The sequence below is a fragment of the Paramisgurnus dabryanus genome, chromosome 11 (genome assembly GCF_030506205.2).
Source record: "Paramisgurnus dabryanus chromosome 11, PD_genome_1.1, whole genome shotgun sequence".
NCBI classification, from domain to species: Eukaryota; Metazoa; Chordata; class Actinopteri; order Cypriniformes; family Cobitidae; genus Paramisgurnus; species Paramisgurnus dabryanus.
The window spans coordinates 22,943,190-22,969,664 of record NC_133347.1 but is presented as its reverse complement, the minus strand read 5'-3'; the positions used below and the strand labels follow the sequence as shown (position 1 = coordinate 22,969,664).

The following is a 26,475-nucleotide window of genomic DNA, read 5'->3' as shown; positions in this document are numbered from 1 at the left end:
TTTCATCAGTTGTTCAATACAAACAATTTTATTCAACAATTTCTTCTTCTTCTTGGTTGTTCATAGTGAGCTTGTCCGGAATAAAGCATTCAAATAACTTCTCTGGGTAATATACTTATGCCGCAATAGTTAGCCTGTCTGGAACCGAGCGGATATTAAATGGATATTTAAAGTGTTTTAATTCTCATATAATTGTGTATAATCGTACCTATTATTTAATATATCCTCCAAATCAGCTATGTCTGGCTATCTCTGAATGTTTTTTCCCTCCTAGGACTTTTCCCTACCTGAGTAAAAAAGTTGGGAGTTTTTTTCTCCTAGGGTTTTTTTCAACTGACATTGGCTTAGCACCCTTTTTTATGTGTTACAGTACTACTATGCTCGCTAGAACGGTATAATCTTAGCCGCTGTATTTTGCTGCTTATGTTGTCCATCGATTTTTCTGCCTTTTCTCCTGCATCTATTAATGTAAAGCTGCTTTGAAACAATTAAACAATTGTGAAAAGCACTACTGTATATAAATAAAATTTAATTAAACTACGGCGGCATGCTTCTGACATCACCTGCTGACGTAGTTGTCAATGTTTTTAGTTTTTTTTGCATACATTGTAAACAATACTTAAACAGCCCAAATAATTGCGCAAATTACTTGCCAGCGTATTCTGTGTGTGTATGCTGGCAACTACATCAGCTGGTGACGTCAGTAGCATGCGCTGTAGTTTAGTATTTCTCAAGAATTGTTGAATAAAATCATTAGTTTTGTTTTCTTTGCACACAAAAGTGTGATTAGTTGCTTCATAATATTATTATTGAACGACTGATGGAACATAGACCTTTTTGTCAATGTCTTTCATTCTTTTCTGAGAAATGGATTATGAATTTAACTAAAGTTAAGTCACAGACAAAAGCATACCGGTTTTCAACAAAAATATCTAAAAATGTGTTTTATGAAGGCAATCAGAGCACTTACTGGTTTAGAACGACACAGGGGTAAGTGATTTATGATAAAATTATCATTTCGGGGTGAACTATCCCTTTAACTGCACATAGCAGTAGTGCTTTGAACAAGATAAATTAAAAGAAGCAACTTTTATATATCATTATAAAGCAGCATGCTGTGCTTTAACCTGATAACCAGACTTGGTAAAACGCTCTCAGAGACATTGTGTCTCTAAATTAACCTTTTTAGTATCAGCACCACAGCTATGAAAGCACAACCTGTGCATCAAATCCACAGTCTCACACAATAAATCTCAAAACAAATACTGGTGGACTTCAAAGCTTCACGTCTCAGCATCACATTTTTAACATGCAGTGTCAAGTTCAAATAAATGGTCATGGTAGTTTTTTTTATGCAAAAATGTGTCCTATGCCAAACATGCCCTTGAGCATGTGTGTGAATGTATAGTCTATAAGTGACTAGTCCTTTTTTCTTTATCTCTACAGTATGTTTTGAATGATGATGGAAAGATCTAATCAATGTTTGTGTGTGTGCGTGCGCGCGTGTGTGTGTGTGTGTGTGTGATTCAGCTCAAAGCAGAGCCGCATGCTGTGCTGACAAATCTGATCTGCCTCAAATTACCCACCGGTAGATCTATCTTCAGATGACCCATATAACACATCATTTTACACACAGCGGACGCCATAGACACACATATGTGAAAATATCTTTCATCTTCCTCTCCCTCTTCACTCATCAACTCTCCTGATTTCACTCTTTTTTCATGCTTTGCTTCTTTTCCTTCCTCCGAGTAATTTTTTCTACGCAGTATTGAAACAGATGACAATTTCAGTCTCTGTCAGGCAGCCAGTCTACACCTGAGAGATCCTCTGCGCCAGTCTTACAGTAATGTTTTTCAAAGCGGAAAATTTTCTCATAAAACTTCGACTCCCTTCAATGGTCCCCTGATGCTCGCTCTATCTCTCTCTCTCGTTCTTTTTCTCGTCCCAGAGGTCTGTCAGCGCACAGTTGAGTTACTGAGCTTTACAGAAGCTATTAAACGTCCCTTTGTTCGAATTGATTAACAGCAAGGACACCATTAATTGAAAAATATGCATCGAATTAAAAAAAGAGAGAAAGTGACTCGGAGAAGACGGATACAGCCGAAAAAGCTAATAATCCATAAATGCGGACGGACGGTATGGAGCTCCACATCGTTTCTGATTATTTGCGTTATAAATCCACGACCTGCGTAGAGGTCACTCTCAGATTAACAGGATTATATCCACCACTCATAACCCTATTAGCCCCGTATCACAGCTCAAAGACAATGCAGCCTGTTAGCCTAATAAAAACTAATTACTGATGAAAGCTTGATGTACAGCAAAGCTCGGACGACGCGCTCGTGTCAACAGCCCCGAGCTATCTCTCTCGCTTTCTCTCCCTCTCGGTGGAAGCCATCTGTTGGTGGTGATTAATCGAGATTACAGTGACCCACGGTGAGGGACCAACAGAAGACGTGGTGGTATGGCACTGCCCGGGCTCTTCACGCTCCGCTTAATTCATGTCATTGGACTCCAAAGTTCAGCTTCTACACAGGGCTCATAACCTCCTTCGGGAAGCCGATCTATGGAAGGGTCGGAAGCGGTACATCACTAAGCCTCATCCGACATATGAACACCTAACCTTTGACCTCAGGAGAAATCTGTTATGCAAGCCTATGAGTGGATTAGCATGTTAACTCAGTGCATTGGGGTTTAGTTATATACAGCATTTAAGATGTTTTTGCCTGGAGCTGTTATAAAGGAATTACTTCAGGTGATGAAAATCCAGGCTTTGAATCATTAAGTGATTCACTGATTTGTGAAGAAGAGGTTTATTAGTACTGCAAAAATCATTCAAAAAGGATACCTCAGGTCACTGGGCTTACAAAGACGAAGCATTCCCAGTAAATCTTCATTCGTTGACCATGAATCAACATCACTGTCAAAAATGCTTTGTTTTTTTTAACCTATATGCTTGGGTTAAATATGGATGAACCCAACTGATGGGTTGTTTTAATTAATGATCAGGTCAAATGTCGTAATTTTTCAGGTTAATTACACCAACGGTGTGGGTTTGTTCATTTTTTACACAACCATGGGTTAAAAACAATTCAGCATTGTTTATAAGGATATTTCATAGGTCCTGAAACAAACCAAACTGTTTTGATAGACGTTCAAATTAGATGTCTGGCCACATCTGTGGCAGAAAAAATCTAACAGGCTAGAAGGACGGTTCGAATCTTAGGGTGCTTTTGATATATAACCATATTTTATGGCATTTCCAATAAAAGTCGGGCAAATATACAGCCACCTTCTGTTTGTGCATACATTTACTCCTAAATTATGTTTGCGTTATGGAGTGCATCAAGAAACGATAAAAAAGGGAAGAAAACATTAATGGAGTCTCTTGGGTAACCAGAGAGGATCAATGCAGACTTAAATTACTTTGACAAGGATGATCATTCATGCTGTAAATTAACTGACATCAGGATTATAGACACTATAAATGATTTCTCACTGATATTCTAGACTTCTTCAATTGAGGTATCAAAACTTTTAATAAGTTTATTTAAGAGGTCAATGTACTTACTGTACACGTACAGTTAAATACCTTATTACTACATGGACGGTTTTCAGAGGCACTCTTTCTGTGTTTAGTGTTATTGCTGGATCATGTGTGAATAACATTTTTTTTTAAATACCTGTAAATCAGTCCTGCCTCTTTACCAGTAAGAACTTGTAAGATTACCAGTAATTTACCCCACAGTTTACAAAAGTTTCTCTCCATATCCTGATTAAGGTCGAATATACATAAAGCCAGTGCTTACATTTCTTCATCAAAGTTGTTTAAAACAGTTCACCATTTATTTGCCAAATTGGCCATGTCCTTTGCACGCCCTCTGTGAAGCCTTGTGTGTAATCATTACTTTTGTTTTAGATACAGGCAGCGCCTCATTTTCGCTACTGTCATCTAATAAAATGTTGTTTGGTCAAGAGCAACTGCACAACTGTCAGCATTTGCCATGGAAATATAAACAACAAAAACACAGACCAGCTGTCCCCATCACATTATAGGAAATGTTTGTCTATTGCTGATGCTGTGAATGTTTCAGCACCATGGACAGAGACACACACATACATCTCTCTCTCTCTCTCTCTCTCTCTCTCTCTCTCTCTCTCTCTATCTGGGGTCAAAATCCACGCATAAACATTTTTCTCTCAAAAATACAAACATGTTGCTCACATAATATTGTAGCCCAGTTTGTGCTGAACACAGTGTTATGAGACTTTTGCCATTATTATGTTTTTAAGCAACTGAAAAAGCACAAATGTCAGTGCAGGTCAAAACTGCTCAGAGGCTTAATATGCCACTTGTTAGCAGTATTTTTTTTAACAGTATTCTAATCTTAAACAATAGTTAATTTTACAGAAAGTGAGAAAGCCAATGTGTTTGCATGAGAATATGTGTGTATTTTTAAGTTAAGTGTGTGCATTTATTTTAATACACAATGAAACTTATAAAATTGATGTGTTGACATACTTATAAAATGAATTATTTACGTATTAACATTTTTACGTAAATAATTAAACCAAAACATAACAAATTCACAAAAAAATACATTTTATTAATTTGCTGTAATCCACATATTTAAAATTCATACCATTGCGAGGAACAGTTTCAAATTCAGCTCTTTATCCAGAGATCATAAACGTCAAACCTCATGTTCGTTATGTATTTGAAATGGAATATTATGCCTCAAGATGCTTTACAGCAGTGATATCAAACGCTCATTGGCTCTTGTGTGCTAGGTCACAGACATTGCCGTCTTTCAGTCAATTAACTTTGGAAATTTGAAATGCGCGCCTTGACAGAGAGAAGTCGGATTAACGTTCTTGTGGATTAATACTTCCTTGAACTACATCATATACTCCAGAGAGGACCACAGCTGCACCACATTGTCATTTTAACTACTTTTGGTACTGCTTTTGAAATTTTGCAATAAATAAGTTACTGTATTACATTTGTCTGTGTGCTAACAGTTTGTGATTTTAATTGTTTTTGGTTACTGTATTGGTGTCTTAAAAAATCTTCTAAATGCTATATTGTTACAAAAAATTTCCTACACTGTAAAAAAATTCTGTAGAAATTGCAGCTGGGTTGCCGGTAATTTACCGTAGATTTACATTTATGTTACTTACTGGCAAGATTTTGTTCAAAGTTAAATGAACATTAAACATTTACAAGTCTTTGTCTTTACAGAGTAAAACTAAAAAAACAGTATCAAGCAAAACATTCTGGGAAACAAAATCTGAAGCAAAAAACAGAAAAAGCTTGATGATGATTTCTGGTTCCCAGAATGCTTTGCATGAGGCTGTAATTGTATAGTTTTATTCTGTAAAGATAAAGACTTGTTAATATTAAAAATTTATTTAACTTTGAACAAATTCTTGCCAGTAAATAACATAAATGTAAATCTACGGTAAATTACCGGCAACCCAGCTGCAATAACATTGTAATTTCTACGGAATTTTTTTACAGTGTACAAATTTCTGTCCGTTGCGTTGCATAATATAAAAATAATGTGTACTTACATAATTTAATAATTATGTATTTTAAAAATTTTTGTATATAAAGTAACATTGAGTTTAGGGTAATGTTTGGGGTAGGTTTAGGGTGGTAATATTATCGATAAAATGTTTAAAGGAAATTATATAGCAATCTTTAAAAGATTTGTAAATGTTTTGTAGCTGTAAATACTTAATAATGCTACAATAAAATTTTGCTAATTTGTCTACATTGTACACTTCAGCATCCATTTAAATGTACAAAAAATAAGTTTTGTGCTTTTGAAAGATGTGTATTAAAGGTCACGTTCTTTCTGATCCCATTTTTAAACCTTAGTTAGTGTGTAATGTTGCTATAACAGCATAAATAATACCTGCTAAAATGATAAAGCTCATAGTTCACTGCCAGGCACTATATTTTCTTTCACAGAATTCGCCTTTCAAAGCCTACAGCGAATGGTTGGTTTGGACTACAGCCCTCTACTTCCTGCTTTAATGACGTCACTAGAACTTTTATTTTACTAAACTCCGCCCACAGAAATACATCAGTCGCCAGCTAAGCTAACGGCAAGCTAAGCTGCTGTCGAATCACATCACACTAAACAAACTACACAATCAGAACTCGATACGAATTTCTGAAGGAGGGACTTCATAGAACAAGAAAGACATCAGCTCGTTTTTAGGACAGTAAAAAACAGCGCTATACAGATAATTAAATGTGTGAAAAATACCGCGTTTTTTTACACATGAAACATAAACACATGTTATATTGCGCACTGTAAACACCACCAAAGCTTAAAAAACAAAGAAAGAACGGGACCTTTAATACTATTAACAGTGAGACCAGGCTGAGAAAACCTGAAAAATACAGATTTGGATGGTTGAACAAATAAATATCTATGGATCTTCGCTGTTCCATATGATTTAGTAAACTACCCACAGCTGATGTCCAGGTGCATCGGATTGCTGTCTGAGCACAGATGCACAGATGTCCACTTACTTTTTTCATGTGCTGATTCAAAGAGTAAACAGCAGTTGAACAGCAGTTTCAAAGGACTGAAGGCTTGTGAAAGGACGTGGAATGGCATTTAATTGGATGTTTGTCTGGGAGGCAGAAGTATTGGCTGGAGGTCATCCAGCAAAAAACACCTTTTTTAACAATAAAGTTTGCTTTTGAAAGCGTGAACGTTTGCAGTACTAGGGCCTTTACAACTACACTTTTCAAAAGTAAAGCACAAGTTATTGCATTCATAGAAAAGAATGTAGAAGTTTTGAGACAAAGTGAAACTTGTTTCTAGCTTAAAAAAATAATTCACCAAAATCTCTCATAGTTTTCTTATTCCAGATGTATATAACTTCCATTCTTTAGCTGAATAATAACGAATCATTTTACATTAATAAATGGTGTCATGCAATCTGAGGTCAACATGGTAAAGCTCCAAAAAGCAAACATTCATCAATAAAGTATTCCAGTGGGTAAATGCCTGTGTTTTGAAGCAAAATGAACTGCAATCGATTGACTAAAATGTATAATATGTGCATCCAGCATACATACATAAAATTTCCATCGACACCTCAGCTCAATTCAAATGATTTAGCTCAGCAGAAATAGAAATCGCTTCTCTATTCAGTATCTGCACAGAAAAAGCGAGAAATCCGTCTGGCTGGCCACACATGACTCCCTCTCCTCCTCCTCTAGAGATCTCGTCTGGAGCTTTGCGATATCCAAACCGCCGCTCTTCCCTAAAGAGTCTAAAGCAGGAGCTCTATCCTCGCCAGATATCTCCCATTAGACCTCAAATACCAGAACGACCCGCCAGACAATTAAGAGGTGAACCAACAAGCAAGACATGGCAGAGGAAGCATGCGAATCAATGCATACCAGGGCCAACAGCACTGCCAAATGATTAGTGAGGAGACGGTGAAGTGTGACAGTGAGCTCTGCATCCCTGAATCCCAGCTGCTAAAGACTTCAAAAGTCCCTCAGATGGCCAAGCAAAGCCTCGGATGAGAGGGGACAGGGGGATGATTAATTACTGCAGCACTATTGGCTCTTTAACTAACGCCTTATTGAATATGCAAATTAAGTAGGTGAGATTGCTAAAAAAATCTGATAAAAATACCTTTTAATACTTCTGCTAGAGAAAAATGTTTTATTTTGCTTTTATAGTTAAAAATATAAATATTTTATGCTTTTATGAGCTGTTTTTCTTGCATATGTAATTAACAGTGCAGGTCAGTACATCACATAATGCTTCATAGACAAGATCAGTCTGCTCAAAACCAAAATACAAAGACAAGACATATGCAGATTTTTTGGTGCTTTATTGGGAGAAATAACATTGTTTTTACCAAGGAGAAAGCAAACTTTAGATATCCATATAAACGTTGTTAAGATGTTTAAAAAAACAGATGTTTCTTTACTACACTTTTTAGATATATTTTATTTCAATTGCTTGAACTGCTTACACAGATGTCAGCAATCAAACTTACTTGCCAAAGCCAGTTTTTACTGGCATTTGACACTTGGAGGGTGTTCATTTTGGCACTGTCTATAAATAATATATAAACTTCTGCTGTTTAGATGATGTCATATTTTTTGTTGGTGTAACAGAATATGCAACCATAACAGTTTATTACACAAAATGTTGGCGAAAAGTATAACTCTGGACAACTGGACAAAGGTTATACTGATTTCAGAAATTAAAAGAAGCATGTGTGTGTCAGTGCCGATAACTCTGTGGTTAGTATACTGACATATAGCACCAGTGTGCTCACAGCGACCCAAGTTCGAATTCTGTCTCTAAGGTCCTTGGCCGATCTAGCTCCCCTTCTCCACCCAACGCTTTCCTGTCTATTCTATACTAGTCTTAATAAAGGCCAAAAAACATACCTTTAAAAAAGCATGTGTTTGTGTGAGAGAGACAGCAAGAGAAATCGTAAAATAGATGAGTCATAAATGCAAACCAAGCTAAATTAATTTGCTGTATTAATGGTGCTGTGTGTAGATACATTTTTTTGCAATGTCTAACAGTGAGATTGCAAATTGTAACGGCTCAGTCCACAGCTCACCCCTCCCTTTCGAAACACATAGAGGAGCTTCGGTGTAGCCGCCACAGGACAAACATATTGTTATCTGAGACAACGTATTGACAAAATGTGCTCTATAGCGGCCATTCCCAAACTGTGGTCCGCGGACCACTAGGGGTCCGTGAGGGTACTGCAGGCGGTCCGTGTAAAGGCCAAATAAAATAAAATAAAATAATATATTTTTTAAGAATATGTAGGCCTATATTTATATAAATTTTTAATTAAAATGTCAAGTTATTGTCTGATTACTTAATTAGGCCAGTGGCGCTCTACTTGCATTTAAATAGGCCTATATCAGACAGAGGATAAAAAGAGGAAGGGAAAGATCTGGAGGGGGCAAAGGGGGATATTCATATCGGGCTGGGAAATGGAATCCAATGACAATGTTGACTATATCCAAGTGTTCTTGTTACTGTATGGATTGCATACTACTATTGGACATAAGCCCGTTGTTCAGATGAACCATGCCCTCGGACGCTTGAGTAAATAAATAAATAAAATATGTGCCAGCCGTTTTGTGCAGTAAACTTTCTTTTAACAAACCTGTTGTACTAATGTGATGACCAGTTATAGTTTTAGTGCTAGTAAGCCTGTTTAGAGGTGCAGATTAATTCAGGACTTTGTGTAGACATATTTTATTATGAGGTGGTCCGCGAAAATTCTTGTTTACAAATAGTGGTCCACACAGACAAAAGTTTGAAAAACCCTGCTCTATAGAGCAGTTTGTAAGTTAATTGCTGTAGAAACATGACGGCGACTTCCATATAAGGGGACCTGTGGTGTATGCAAATAAAAACAGCTCATTCAAGTAATAGTTAATAAAACATAACAGTTCATTATGTAAGGTCTTTATACACCACTTATAATATAGTTATGTTAATTATACTGCATTTCTGTCAAGAGATCCTTCTAAAAGTTATACAGTGCATCTTTAAAACATTAAAATATGCATCTGAAAGCCTGGTGAGCTGCAATGTTATCTACAATAAAGTAACACATCAGTATCCACATTCCTTTAATTCATGGCATCCTCAGTATCACTGGCATTGATTAATTTAAATAATAATGATTGTAAGTGATTTCATGTTACATTTTGTTAACTGTTGTAAATTTAAATGTGTGAAAGTTATTGCTAAGTAATTCGACAGTAATGCACATATTAAATGTAGACTAAAATTGATGTGTTTAATTATGGGACTCGCTACCCAAAAATTCAGCTAAATTAATCCTTTATTACTATTAATTTATATAAGAAAAATGAGTCAGCCAACAAAAATGTATTCATCATTTTGATAAAACTGGCACACATTACACAAATTATTTTGTTTTAAATTTTAAATTTGATTGTTTTTTAAATCCTTTAACCGCGCTAATATGTCACTTCACTTTAAGCTATATTACTGCTTTAAAAGTTCAACCATGGAGAATAATTTTACATGCCACATGATGACACTATAGTACTTTTAGGGACCACTTTACTGCTAAACAAAGTTTTTTTCCTACAAAACTAAAAACAATTTAGATTAAAAGTGCCTTTTACATAAATCTAGTCTTGAATTGTTATAATGAATGATTTTCTTTAAAAACTTTAAAAACATGAGATTATGCAACAGAAAAAAATTAAAAATGTTTATGGCAAACTGCTGGGACATCTTTCTGTTCCAATAGGATTGAAGAAACTGTAAAACACATGATAGAGAGTTTGCCTTACCATAGCTAACGGCACAGTGCCGACCAGGTCTTTCTGTGCCAGGTGGATCGGTGTCTCTGTTTCTTCAGCCCCGGCCCTGATACCCGGGTACTCCACTGCCCAGGAAATAGATCTACTGCCCACCATACTGCTAACTCCATCCACTTCTAGATCCACCTGAACAACCCGCTGCCAGCCAGGCTCCACACTAAACAGAGAGAAAGACAAAAAGAGAGCTCAACATATCTTCAACCTTAGAATTTATTTTATTTTAGGTTTAGTTAACATATTTGATTGTTTGTCGAACAAACACATCAAATCAAGAGCATTAAAAAATCTCTACGATAGGTCTAAATATTGTTTTGCACAAATATGCAAAAAAATGCACTTTATATGTATACACTTCTTTAACTGAACTTTAACAATTTTATTAAAGATAATGACTCACTATTTAAAACATCATCCATTTTTAACCCTTCAACTGGCGCAGACCGTTCTGAGTGGGGGATGAAAAGGTAAAGTACACCTTCAAATAATTATATACCTCTGGCATTATTTGGTCTAGAAGCCTAATTTTGGTCTTGTTTGAAAAAAGACACTTTAATGTCTCTTTGAAGTGAAAATATTAAATAAAATGTTATAGCAGTTTAAATTTTTTGTAATAAATAAAATGCCATATAGTATTATTTTATAAATAAAATTATCAAAAAAAAGAGAGGTTTGTGTTGGTTTGCTGCATACTCTTGTCACAAATGAATAAATTACGGTCAATGCAATATTATTACAGCTAAAAGGTTTTGAAATATGAAAACCACATTCTAACAATATTGTATTTGTTGTGAAAGATTAAAATTGACATGCAAAATAGCTAAGTGTCAGTTAATGGGTTAAATAAATACAGAGTTTGCAATACACATCACTTTTTTAGCACACACGATAAAGAGCTGGAAAATAAATGGATAAACACAATAAAAATTTAATTATGCATTTTTGCATAAAAAGAAATGAATATCTGTTATAAAACATATCACTTAATAATATCACACACAAAATTAAAGCTTCTACTAATGTAATGGTGAATAAATAGGAAAGTTGCATTCCTTTAACATCTATTAAATATATTATTTAAATTTTCAAAAAGATTTTCTGTATTAATCACACTGTTGCTCTTCTAAAGATACACAAGTACAATGTACTTGTTACCGCGACCACATGGAGTGATCCGGCTAGAAATAACAGCTTGTGTGATGTAACAGGTCTCCCGAGAGAGCAGGTTTGATGCCATGTCAAGTTTTTAAGAGTTTACAGTCAGAACGAGGATGAGACAAAAGCTGAAGATGCACAAGTGAGATATCACCATAAAGGCTTCCTAGACGTACTGTATAATGATGCTCTCAGCCATTACTGAAGCAACACACACTCAAAGAATAGGAAAAAAATGAAAAGCAGGAGGGATTATAAAAGCAGAGGAAGATGATACATAGAGACAGGAACAGATGGAGGCAGAGAAAGCTGACAGCAAGACTGACGAGAGAGCGAGGGGGAAAGAAAGAGAGAGAGAGAAAGAAAGAAAGAGAGAAAGACTTCATTTTCTGCCTCAGGTGTTAATCACCTTGCCTCAAATTACATGCAGGAACAACGGTTTCTTTTGCTTTACATCAATGGCTCTTGAACTTTTCAAACCAGGATGGATTCAGGTATATTATTAGAAATGCGCTTAGTTTTTAAGGAGTGTAATATATTGTCATATTCAATCCTAGTTTGTGAATATGCATATAACACTCTTTAAATTGTTTCCTCAACTAGCCAGTTCTTCCAAATATATAGAAGTTGGTTTTACAGTTGTTTAAGCACACTTTTGAGTTACAGTATATGACAAAACAACATTTCTCACAGTACACTGCCATAGTTTTAGACAATTTCTCTTGTTACTAAAGGGAAACAGGGACATAGAGAAAGCAGAATCTGGTGTAAGATTCGTAACATGCATACAGTATAAGCTTCCCTGATTACACATTTAGACAAACAATGACCGAGAAAAGCAAACCCTAAAGTCAGCTTCATTACAGGAACTCTCATGAGAAAGAACCTTTTATATAAATCATCATCATCATTTTTCCATGAAGAGAGTAAAAAAAATCCTAATTATGAATGAACAACCACATTCTCCAAACAAAATAAGAATGCACTGAATGACAAATGAAAATAAAACACTTTTCATTTCTGTAACATTGAAACTGTTGTTTTTGCAGATCCCACGGCTCGCACATGCTCAAGGTTTTATAGCAGCCTGTCAAAACAGATGCTGAGATGTTTTGAGGACCAGTGCAATTAAAAAGTCACAATTGGAGCTACAGAAAACACAACAGACGCCGGAGCGTCGCTAAATTCTTTTTACTGGTACACAAGCTCCGGTAAAATTCCGATGTTTTTCAGTAAAAAATGTTTTGAGTGAAATTATGAGATGTTATACGAGTGTGTGTGCGCGCGCATGTGTGTGCATGTGTGGCAGAGAGTTAGAGCAAGAGGCAGCAAGTGTCTTTGGGGATTCTGAAGAGATATGAAAGCTGTTTCTAGCAGGTACAGCAACAGGAAAAGGACAATAGACTACAGCGTGACAGCTCTCTATCAGGAGAGATTGCAAAGGAACGATAGTGTGCAAGAGGAGAAGAAACTAGATAGGTACATTTTCTGAAGAAAATGTGAAGTGGTGCTTGCCGTGGCAAAACTTCGGGGGACAAAATGTTACAATAATGTAAACATGAGTCAGAAAAACCCACCACGATGTCTCCTCAATGTTCTGATACAGAGATACAGTCAATTGCTAGGAGTAAATTGGCATCAACAGGTGATTATACTCCAAGCCACAAGCGGAATGATCCAACCCTGTGTCTCTACAATGATCTGACGCAGAGATATAGGCTTTGTTAATTCCGTTGCTAGGGTACTGTCCTTGGCTGCTAGGAAGTGGCTTGGCAGCTGCCAATGACGATACTACACAAAGCCTGCTTGCCAGTTTGAGTGACATAAACCAACCAGCATGTCTTTATGATGTTCTGATGCAGAGATATAAGCTTTGTTAATTGGTTGCTATGGTACTTTCTTTGGTTGCTAGGTAGTGGCTTGACAGTGGACAATGATGATACTCCATATGCCGCTTGCCAGCATGAATGATATAAACCATCCCCATTTTGCATTCAGATTTGAAGATATAACTGTTTGAGTTTTTGTTGGTTAACAGCACTGTGAAAATCCTGAGAGACTGATTGGATGCCTTAGTAAAATGAACCCGCCCCTATGTCTCTATGACACTGTACTGCAAAGATATCCATCCTGGCCTTTTGTAATGGCAGGATCGGTTGCTAGGGTCCCAAAATGGTGGCTAGGGTAACTTATTCCCCATTGTGAGGTATGTTCTTACAGAGCCTACCACTGTTCTCACATGTTTACGAAATCCTCTCTCAGAGCTATGCCTGTGGAGTGTGGGGAATGGGGAATTTCACCCCATTGTTTGTCTATGGGAAATTTCGGGCACCTCTTACACCACATGTTTCTATGAAATACTCTGAGCTATGACCCTTAACGTTCAGCACAATGTTAAGTCTATGGGATTTTTGGGGTGATTTTACCCCCCCCCCCCTGCACCTAATCGCTTATAAAAGTCAAAGCACACCAAATGGGTTTACGACAAAGCGTGCGGGACCAGTTACGTGCCAAAATTTTGTCCAGATGTAAGAATAATTTGTAGATAGTTAACATGTTCCCATTGCAGCAACCATCGTCTCTTTCCGACGTTGAGACCAACGTGTTGCTGCCCTCTGGGCAGCCGGCACAGTCCATTCACGATCTGGAAATGATGGTCATGCTTGCTCGGGCAGCAGCAACGGTCGGGCTTGGATGGCCTCCACCAGCATCTCCTGAAACATCGTACTTGAATGACTGGTTTCTCTGGGTGGCTCATGCTGTTCCATCAGCCTTCAGTCTGATGCCATCCTTCACTACTTGAATTCTTAAAAAACCTATGTTAGGCTTCACATTCATATGAGCGACCCCTTGGGGATCCCATGTGTGTAAAATATGCAGAGTTTCCCTTCAGCAGAGCAAAACTCTGTCTACAAAAGCCACCCCAAAGATCCCGATATGCAGCAAAACCCTCTGCAGTTTTCATTTTGCATCTGCCAAACAGAAACTACCACTACTCCAGAAACGGGTATGCTTTCCAGTGTTATCTACAGTTGCTGAGTGGGTTGTACTGGAACAGCAGTGGCCAGTCTTCTTTGCATAGGGGTGGAAGGCCTATGCAGGCCATTGGAAGTGGGCAGCACCCATGGCGCTTTGGGAGGAATTCCCAATTTGTCAGTCATTGATGTGATGTCGAAGTCACTGACTAAAAGGCAATGTCTTGGTTATGGATATAAACATCGTTCCATGAAGGAAGGGAACGGAGACGTCACGTACCGTCACCACAGTTGCTGTGCCATTGCTGAGATTGGCTTCGAAGTAAGAAATACTAATGCAGCACACCTACTCCCTATTTATACTCACCCGAGTAAACTTTGAATAAAAGCATTTGGTAAATGCATAAATGTAGGTGAATGATCTGGGTCAAATAGACTTGACCCAATAGGTTGCTGTTTGAGCACAAGTAAAGCTCAAAGTTCAATGTCAAGCAATATATTTTCTTTAACAGATTTCGCAGATTTCTTTAACAGATTTATATGTGTGTGTGTGTGTGTGTGTGTGTGTGTGTGTGTGTGTGTGTGTGTGTGTGTGTGTGTGTGTGTGTGTGTGTGTGTGTGTGTGTGTGTGTGTGTGTGTGTGTGTGTGTGTGTGTGTGTTCTTGAGTTTAAACCGATCACCTCTAAGTTGCTAATGTATTGATTTACTTTGGCTACAGGAACATAAAGCTGAGCACTGTGTTGCCAATAATAAAAAGTGGAACTAATGAACTGCATTAACTAGTGGATCATTCATTTGCTCGTGCTGCATGTGCCGTTTTATGCAAAGCAGGTAATTGTGCAAATGTACCCACAAAATTGGTGTTGATGACAGTTTGCATGGGGCACTGCACCCTATATGCAGGAAAATGCGCTCAAGAGATCTGAAAGAAAAAGAGGAGCCAAATTTTCAGACCGTGAAATTGAGGTTTCCGGAGCTCCAGAACAAAAAATCTGCTCAGCAACCAGTACTGCTGCTGTGATTACTAAATCCAGAAAATGTACACAACCGTTCCTTTAAAATAAAAGTCCATTACCACCTGCTTTCAGTGGGGGGAATAAAACAATTTTAATTGCATCAGTCAAATAGTGCTGACGTTTGTAAATTTAATTAACTTTATTTGCAGAAAGAAGTCAGGTTTGACAAAGTTAATATTAAGTGCATGGTTAGGTTTCAATATAGGTGGTATGTGAATAAGATGCCAGACTTGCACTAAAATGAAGCAAACTATTAAACATTGATGCAATAGCGCACAATTTTCCCCGAATCACATTAATGCTGATATGAAGTCTAATTAACTCCTCATGTCTTTTCTTTCTAATGTAAAGCCTCTGGCAGTTTACAGAGTCTCTTACCTAAGAAAAGTACCGGCAACAGCAGGTCAGATGCGCTCCTGATGTGTCTGCTGGGAGCAAATTTAAATGCCAGAGAAGTCAAGTGACAGAGCAAATAAACTATTTCCCCACTGAGATGATTTATTTCGGTGCCAGGTCTCTAGGGACAGACATAATTGAAAATGGTTGCATTATCCAGTTATCAGAGTAAATGTTTTAGCCTGAAGTGCCTCATGTCTGTGTGATCTCTGCTATTTTGACTGACTCCGTTGTCATATCTTGGATGAAAGTTTTAGGGCCCTATTTTAACGATCTAAGCTCATTGTTTAAAGCGCACAGCGCAAAGTCTAAATGGGCGTGTCCGAATCCACTTTTTCTAATTTGACGACGGGAAAAATGGTTTGAGCGCATGGTCGAAAATGGTTGGTCCTATTTTTTTAATGAGTAATGGGAGTATTTTGGCCGATACGTGCAATAAACCAATGGGACTCTCAGCTCTCATCCCCTTTAAAAGCCAGTTGCGCTGGCGCTATGTCTAATCCCTATTTAGATGACAGACTTTGTAAACTGAAAAACTAAGCGGAGGAAGAAGATCCCCAGTTTAAGATTAATGTTAAATAATTGTGTTGTTTTAATTGTTATTTTTCTATTAAAACCTTTAAAACCCGTTTCATTTAGTCATGGAAGTAAAAAAGCAGGCTTTTAATTGCTTTAAATGTATGGCTATCCAATATCATTAAAAAATAATTAACAAGTATGTAAGAAAAGGTTTGTACTCTAAAAATACTTTATTTGTAACAAAATAATTGTACCTTGTTATGTCAAAGACACTAAATAATAATCTTTTACATTCAATCCTTTAATCTTTCATATTTAAAAGGGTTTTTGTGCTGCTGTGCATTCATGTATGTGATAAAACCCGTGTTGTCGTCCCGTTTATACAGTAGGCGCATATTACTAATGCGCTCTTTAAATAACAAAAAAACATCAGTTGCCTCAAAATAGCAACGTGCCAACAATGCTCCTGAGCACACCTCGTTTTCAGACCAGAACGCCCATAAGTGCATAAGGGGGCGCAAATGCATTTGCTATTTAAAAAACGTGGCGCTAAACGTGAAAATGATAATTGCGCAGGGTGGAAACTAGCAAAAGACACTTGCGTCGCGCATTGCGTTGCGCCGGGTGAAAGAAAGCCCATAGTGTTTTTATAGCATCTATTCTTTCATCAAAATCACTTAATTATAATAATTTAAGGAGTTTCAAAATGTACATAAATAGTACCGATGTGAACTCAAAAAACTTTGTCACTAAATCTAAAATATACTAAAAAATTTTTACCAAGTTCACAATCTTATTAGCTACTTTCACATCGTCCCATAGGTGACTATACACTCTTCACTGTCAAAAAAAGTCAAATATGTTCCCTAGATGTCACTGGGACTGTACCCTTTCAAAGGTACAGTTTTGTACAGAACCTAAAAAGTTCATATTAGTACTTTAAATATACATATTAGTAACTCAAAGGTACATATTGGTACCAAATGTTACATATTATGACCTTTTTAACCCTTGTGAGTTGTTCAAATTCACTACCCTTTCGTGTTGTTTGTGTACAAAAAGCCACTAAATTAAACAGCTGTAAAAATGTATCAATTATTTATTTTTCTCTTTTTTTCATAAATCTGTTAATCAACCTCAGTGCTGATCAAAACTACCAAATGTTTACAAAAATTCCATGATTTTAACTCTTTAATTGCCAAGTTCATAAGTGATGTCAATGATTTGCTGGAAAAATACACAAAATGATTTTCAATATAAAAAGTGATTGTGGACTGGATTTTTTAAAACCTTTTTCACAGTCTTGGGCAGGTCAAAGATAGTTAAAACATTGACTTTAATGCATTTTTAGTTTTGTGCAGCATCAGATTTGAATTTTTCTCCCTAATTAGTTGTTTGTGGCTTTTTTTGCCCAATTGACTTCCATTATAACAAAATTTTTTGATTGCAAAGCCATGACATCATATAATCATGCATTCTTGATTGTTGGCATTTTTTTCTTTTGCTAAGGGTAAAATCTATCATCTTAATTGTTGATCACCATGTGGCAGCATTGACCCATTAGTAGCCCTGTGCAAAAAAACAGAGCTTAATTTCTGGCTTGTACTTTAAGTTATATGTAGTATAACAACCCGAAAGCATTTTCTCAAAATATGTGTCAATATAAGATTTGTCACCAAAAATCATTCCATTTGCTGAAACACAGAGAAAGTTGTGGCCAATTTAAGACAAAAATTGCATCAACGACCCATAAGGGTTAAATGGTACTGCCCCAGTGACAACTAGTGAACATATTTTGACATTTTTTTCGAACAGTAAAAAAATACTGGGTTGGTTTAACCCATGGTTGGGTAAATATTGGACAGAACCAACCCAACGTTTAAAAATACTTACACAAGGTTGTTTGAACCCATGGATGTGTATTCAGTTTTAAAACCGAACAGTTGTTTCTGTCCAGTATTTAACTGTGAATATGAGCTCATAAATCACATGTGAAAGGTTTCTTCTTGTTTAGAAACTTCATCACATTCAGGTAACACATCAGAAGTATTAACAATAATAGTAGGACAAAGGGTTAAAAATAGAAATTAAACATGGACCTCAGGAAAAAAATGAATGATAGTAAAGCACAATACCCACTTCAATGCATCACATGAAGGCCAAGAACGTGTAAAATTTTGGCCAATTCCAAACTTGACATTTACCAAATGTGAGTCCTCAGGTAATACACATTTACATGCAAACACCATCCCTCACCTTCAAGGGCGATTGTGTTTGCCTGTACTGTATCTGCATGCTGTTAAACCACAGATCAATCACAGAAGAAAAAAAATAATCACAGTTTGGTCTCCAAAAGTGCTTTGAAAAATAGGATGAGGAAAAGAGAACAGCGTGACTTCTAAAAGTGTGTTAGTTTCAAGGTCATTCAACCCAATCTCACCTACATTTCTACACACAGGCACATATTTTGGACCATTTAAATCATGCACAGCCTTAATACTTCCACAAAAAAGCCCCTGGATGCCCCCAAAGCTTTATTTTCTTCAAAAAATCCTCTAAAGAATAAATATTTCTATACAGGCATAGTCCTCAAATTATACAGCACAATTCAAAACCGCTAAAACACCCGCTCACGCGCACAGGAACTCTTTGATGGACCGGTTGGCTTGCTATCAGAGACGCACAAACATGCATAACTGTTGAGCAATGTGCTGCCAGCTTGTTTATTTGGCAGTTTGCAACAATTCTCCTCTGACACGCACGCACACACAAAGACACACAGGTACACACGGGCAGTGATAAATACCAGTGACAGACTACATTAAGAGGTACTGTGTCATTGAATGGCACCGGGCTTGACTGGAGGAAAACCGGGCAGCCATCATACATATTTAACACCCGCCACCACAAAGAAACTACTCTATCTTTCTTTTCATATACGACAGCCATATGTGAGAGAGTAAAACACATTGAGGAGGGTCAAAGGACGTGCGCAAACCTCCCAGATGTGCTGAATGAAAGCACAGATTTACATTAATTGCATGCGGACCGTCGCTGCTGTATATATCATTAATTCAGGGAAACGTCAGAACCAGTTTGGAGGTCTGATGTGGGTCCACACTATTTGAAAGACTCATAAAACCTGGTTTTGTTTTAGTAGGATTAGGTTACAGTATTATTAGCCCTATATAAAACTACTCTGTCTACTGTCTTGACTAATATAGTGAAAACAAAATGAACAGGTTTGTTAGGTGTATAGGGCTGTCAATCAATTAAAATATTTAATCGCATGATTAAATGCAAATTAATCACACATTTTTATCTGTTCTAAATTTACCTTAAATTAAACACTTTAAAAGTTTTCAATACTCTAATCAACACGGGTGTGGACAAATATGGATGCTTTATGCAAATGTATGTTAATTATTAGTGAAACCATACTTAACATAGACATGTTTCAGAGATGGTTGATTTATTTTTAAATAACTTGTTTGTCTATTAAACGCATTGAAAAAAGAAGATATAAAAACCACAGGTTCCCATTACTTATCTTTCTTTGCACAGAGCATTTTACTTACACCAGCCTGTTTACATTTTCAACAGCATCAGCCATTGTTTTGTATATTAATTTTCCTTTTTTAAGAAGACCCTTTTCTTTCTCCATTTCTGTTTGCTGCTGCATCATTTGTGACCTGTGCTGGCAAATTAAGTCGGAATGAGACAATTTAAAAAAATGGGTTATTTATATTTTGACATTTAAAAAACTTCAAACAATGCATGATTTGTTGTAATCTGACAAAACATAACGAGTTTGAAGTTGACAGTCAGCAAAGTCAATTTTGAGAAAAATCCAAAAAAGTTTAAGGTCCAAAAACAAAATTACCGCATCCTTAACCGATTACCTTAAAATCACTGGTAAAACAAATAGATTTGGCACACACAGTCAAAAACAATATCAATATATGAATAACGTTTTTCTTTCTTTTATTGTTTGATTGAAATGGAGGCAGACAGTATGATCTACTGTATAAGGCAAGGATCTAATATAATGTTACACATCAGGTATTTTTCCCCAACAGTTAAATAAACATTCACTTATGACATAACAGATTATATCTGCGTGAATTCTTGTCAAATAACAGATTTTATTCTGTTTTATATGTCTATATGAGGGCTGGGCATTCGCGCTTAGGTGTGAAACATCAATCAGGTCCCGAACTTCATCTCTCTTAAAGGAATAGTTCACCCAAAAATGAAAATAATGTCATTAATGACTCACCCTCATGTCGTTCCAAACTTGTAAGACCTCCGTTCATCTTCGGAACACAGTTTAAGATGTTTTAAATTTAGTCCGAGATCTTTCTGACCCTCCATTGAAAATCTATGTACGGTTTACTGTCCATGTCCAGAAAGGTAATAAAAACATCATTAAAGTAGTCCATGTGACATCAGTGGGTCAGTTAGAATGAGTTGAAGCATCGAAAATACATTTTGGTCCAAAAATAACAAAAATTACGATTATATTCAGCATTGTCTTCTCTTCCGCATCTGTTGTGAAGCGCAAAGTTTTTGTTATTTTTGGACCAAAATGTATTTTCGATGCTTCAACACATTCTAACTGACCAACTGATGTCACATGGACTACTTTGATGATGTTTTTATTACCTTTATGGATATGGACAGTATACCATACATAGATTTTCAATGAAGGGTCAACAAGCTCCCGAACTAAATATAAAACATCTTAAACTGTATTCCGAAGATCAACGGAGGTCTTAGAGTTTGTAACGACATGAGGGTGAGTCATTAATGACATTATTTTCATTTTTGAGGGGAAAAATCCCTTTAATAACTCTTTTAACATCAGTCAGTTGCCAAACTGTATCTCTCTTAATAATTATTTTAACATCAAGCAAGTCCTGCACTTTAGTTTCTAACAGAGGTGGAAGTAACGAATTACAACTACTCACGTTACTGTAATTAAGTAGTTTTTTCGTGTACTTGTACTTTTATGAGTACATTTTTAAGTCTGTAATTTCCCTTGTACTTAAGTACAAATTAAGGTCAGTAATGTACTTCGCTACTTTGAAAATCACATTCGTTACTAAGTACTTGTAGAATTTGAATCAAATTAATATTCAAATCTTTGACAGCATTTGGATATCCAATAGAAATAATTGATCGTGGGCGGGCCAATAAAAACCCTTGTATTTGAACCGGAAAAAAGCCCGGTCTCTGGAGAGCTATTCAATCGATCCTCGTGCGTCCTTCACTGTTTAGTGTTTTAATGTCAAAGAACTTTGGCGTTATGGACGCTGAATTAATAAAAAATTCAGAAGAATTACCGGATGATGAGTGCCCATGGCCGCACCTGGGAGTTGTTCAAACAGAGGAAGGAAAGGAGACAGCGTGTACATGTAATGCAAACTTTGTTTGCCATCTGCAGTGATTTCGGCTTACAATACTTCAGCCTCTAATCTCAAAAAGCACATTATGGTAAGAAGACTTATAACCATATTTATTTGATCGTTTTCGTTTTTAATGTTGGGTAGACCTCACGATAATTTGCCTGAAAACATCACTTGAAACATGTAGGTATGTGACAAAATGACGTAATACGCACGAGCGCTTTGTTCCCACGGCTGTGTTCCTAGCAGGTATTCAGCGCCAGACGCGTTGTTGACTTAGGAAATCTGTCATATCTTTGCTTTGTGAATACCTCTAAAGCCCATATACTAGTGACATAAATTACTTCCTCACGTTGATTCTCACGTTCGAATTTCCAAGATTGCTGTCGTAAGAAGAAAGTTATAAGCGAAGCAAAATTTCTCTCGTGTTTGGCATTGAAATCCTCTATGAAGGCGAGTATTTTTTTGTTTCAAACCAAATTCTTTTGATAGAATATACATTTAACTTGAATTAGGTGAAGTTTGGGATTGATTGTAACATTCGCATGTGCTTTTTTAAGATCCGCAAGTGACGTTGTTGTCAAAAGCAGAATCGCCCATTCAATCATTTTGGCTTCCAAAAATTCTCCGTTTTCATTAATCCGTGCATTATTTTTTAAAGTAATCATACAGAACGAAGGATTAGAATCTCTAGATTACATTATTGGCATAATTTTGTCAAACATATAAATAAATACATGCATGCAACATGCATGCATTTATTGAATGATTATTAATGATAAATAACATAATCATCAATTAATGTATTAATGTATTAATAATATCTGACCATTTAAATTGCTCGCCAGCATTATTATTCAATTAAGAAATATTAAAGAAACAATGAAATGTTTCTTTAATATATAAAAATACAGCTTTTATTTGAGAGGGCTTTGATTTCATATGGAAAGATATGCGTGGATTGATGCTCTCGGTTTCATTAATTAGTGGTTAATCAAAAATAATAACATTTATATATATATATCTTTTAAAAAGATGTCATCTTAATCTTGGGCTTTTAATTACATACAATGTGGTGTTTGAATTATGCAAATAGACCAAGAAATTAGAAAGTTATGATATTTTAAAGTGTTTGGTCAAGCGGAAGTTTTTCATAGTTTTATAGTTTTAATTGGGTACAAAAATGCCCCCTAATTTTCGAGTTAAAAAATTCCATATCTTTCTTAATAATTATCCGATTTTAATAATTTAAAAACCATTTTAAAGTTCTTTTTATTATCTATCATATGGTTATAATTATATATATATTTATATTTTTTGTCACATACCTAAAACATGAGCTTCAGTTACCTAGGTGACGAGCACGTAGACCGTAAAAAAAGATTTAACATTGTAAAATGGCGCTCAAAGTTAAATTTCATGTCATTGTCAACATTGTATTATTCATATTGAATCAGTGTTGTAAGCTTATAATAATAAACAGTCTAATAAGGACTCTTTTATCAAATTAGTCTGTTGCCGCGTCCCACTGGCGTAGCAGTGTAACTGCACTGACAGCCTGTCTAAATTACACATATGTCAGTACATATTGTAGTGTACTTTTGGAAAGCTTTCTTGTCCAATAATATTTTTAACTCTTTTCCCCGCCATTGACGAGTTATCTTGTCAATTAAGAAAAAAAACATTTGCATAAAACGTGTTTCTGAAGAATTTATGTTAATGTGCAATACCGCGATTGTCCACTAGATAGCGGACTTACCCAATTTATGGATAAACTGAAGCCAAAACGTTATTTACTAATTTTATGTTTGATATTCGTTCTGAATCTGATCTCTAACTAAATTCCTTCACAAAAAATGCAATTGTTTCAGCTTTTTGCTAAAAAAAAATGTGTATTTGTAAAGAATAACACCAATATTTAAGAGTTTATAAGCAGGGAAAAAAATAGGATGGAACGGTTTTTCACTTTTTTTATTGTTTGTTTGAAAGTAGAGGGTCTGTTCTTTCATTTGATATATATATTTTTAGAAGAAAAATTTCCTGGAAGGCATTTTTTGTAAAACTTTTGTGAAAATCATAAAAAATGCTGGCGGGCAACTTTTCGAAAAATGGCTGGCGGGGAATGAGTTAATGTAAAAAAATCTGTTTTTAAATAAAATAACCCAACAAGCTTATTTATATTGTATCATAATTCATTAATAATAATAACATTAGACCATTTTTATAACTTGATAAAAATTATATGAAGAAACAATATGAAATAATATAGCTGCTGTTAAAATCATTTAACATTCTTTAAACAGACAAAATTCCTGTACTATGTGTTTGTTCGTATAAAACACAAATTGCCTGTTTTTAATCCATTCATATCTCTGATTTCATTCAATGGATTTAATATTTATTCAATAAATATCACCGGCTAAAAAGTAATTTGTACTTGAGTAGTTTTTAAGAGGGGTACTTTGTACTTTTACTTAAGTACATTTTTAACACCAGTACTTTTACTTGTAATTGAGTATTTTTTTAGCAACTACTTGTACTTGTACTTGAGTACAAATTTTCAGTACTCTTTCCACCTCTGGTTTCTAATTCCTGCAGGTTTTAAAACCAAAATCTCAGATGCGCGAGTGGATGGACAACTATCCTTTGTGTATTAATTAAGCATTTAGGAGGCTACACCTCTTGTAAATCGTACAAATAAAGATCATTTTACATGTTCAACGACTATTTAGAGCATTGGGATCGCTAGACGAGGGCTTAATGTTCTTATTTTTATGAAAACCACCAACTCATTTATACAGCACGGGTCACATTACTGTCTAAGGCTGCGTCTCAATTTATCCACCTATGGGCTAGACCAGGGGTGACCAATCCTGTTCCTGGAGATCAACCCTCCTGCATACTTTAGTTACAACCCAGCTTCAAAAACACCTGACTCTAATTTTTAGGTAGCCCTGAAATGCTTGATTGCCAGGTTCAGGTGTGTTTGATTGGGGTTGGAGCTAAACTCTGCAGGACCGTAGATCTACAGGAACAGGGTTGGTCACCACTGGGGTAGACCAAGGGTCAAACAAAAATTGTGTGTTGCGTTAATTGCATGTTAATTAATTAGTGGTGTTAAATATATTATATAGTGTTTATTATTTTTTGAATAGTATGAATGAATTGCACCACCAGCCTATGATGACACATATTGTACTACACATCATTTTATAAGAAACTCCATCATTCATAAAAAATAGCACTAAAATAAAACTTTTACTGGACAAATTTACAACAATACAGCATACTGGAATACTTAAATAGATAATGATATTGTGCTATAAATGTTCTATTGCTCCTACATTTCGCAGTAAATCATAAGTGCCATCACACAGGCATCACTGGTGCATTTATAATTCAAGAGCATGGAATGGATTGGCTTATATCCAAAAGCAACTATCATTCAGAGCCCTTCTGCTGATTCACCTGATTGGTTACTGTAAATGTCAAACAGACACCCTCTGATGTCTTATTAAACAGAAAACACTGCGGGCGTGATGTAAATTAAATCAGTCCATCCAATATTGATTGAAAAAGTTGACCCTGCCTGTGAAAACACAGCTAAAGTCATTTTTTATACATAAAATCATCCAACATAATGTAAAGAACACTGTGTGAAAATATAACCTTGATATTTTTAATATTGACTGAGTAAGGTTATGTCACAGATTGATATTAATGTGAAATCAATGAGTGAAATCAAATGGTGATGCTGCACATCTTGATTTCTTCACTGTCAGAAAAAAAGTCAATAAAAGGTCCCTAGTTGTCATTGGGACACCTTTGCACCTAAAGAGTTCATATTAGTACCTCAGGGGTACATATGAATACCAAAGAGTGCTTTTATTGGTATTTCAAATATGGTACCAAATGTACATATCTGTACCTAAATGGTACATATTAGGACCTTTTTAAAGGGTACCACCCAAGTGACTTGGAGTCAAAAAATAAAAAATTCTGACAGTGGTCTTTGTATATTCTTTCATTTTAGTTAACAAAAAGTTTTTATTTTCATTACAGTTTTTTATTACAACTTTAAATGAAAATTGTACTGTACACAATATAAAGATTTAAAGAGCTTGAAAAACAGCAATGATGAAAAAAATAGACCGAAACAAAGAAAAAGCAAGAATACAGCTCCAATAGCTTAAGAAAAAAATAATAACAAAGTAGGTCAAAACCTACAATATATGTTTCTGAAGCAGTGAAGGAGGGTGATGATGTAGATCTAAGCACTGCATCAGTAACAATCCCACCATGTGTATGTGTGTTTATACGTTTGTGTGTAAGCTTCTCCCCCACGCACAGACGGGGTTTGTATTGTTACATTTGTGCTTGGTCTTCTGGAGCGGGGCGGCAATTTGGTTAGCAGTGACAATAATACTACATCAAAGCCCAGAATCAATTCCACAACAAAGGCTTTGTAGTCTAAAACCAACAACTAGGGGAGACAGCTCGAGGATTGTGTGCGCGTGTGGCTCGTGCTTTGAGAGCGCATCTGTGCGCCCGCACGCTCGTGGATCTCTTAGTATTCTGCTTGCACGTTGCACACACTAAATGTGTTTTTGGACCGGCAAATACGCGT

The 26,475-nt window shown here is 36.0% G+C and overlaps 1 protein-coding gene across 1 annotated transcript in view; it reads right to left on the bottom strand.

Annotated features, from left to right (window-relative positions):
• LOC135729654 (transmembrane protein 132C) overlaps positions 1-26,475 on the bottom strand; it is a 287,538-nt gene that overhangs the window by 76,904 nt on the left and 184,159 nt on the right. Inside the window, exon 4 of the mRNA XM_065247459.2 lies at positions 10,352-10,538. Coding sequence (XP_065103531.1) covers positions 10,352-10,538 — 187 coding nt within the window. The remainder of the gene's footprint in view (positions 1-10,351; positions 10,539-26,475) is intronic.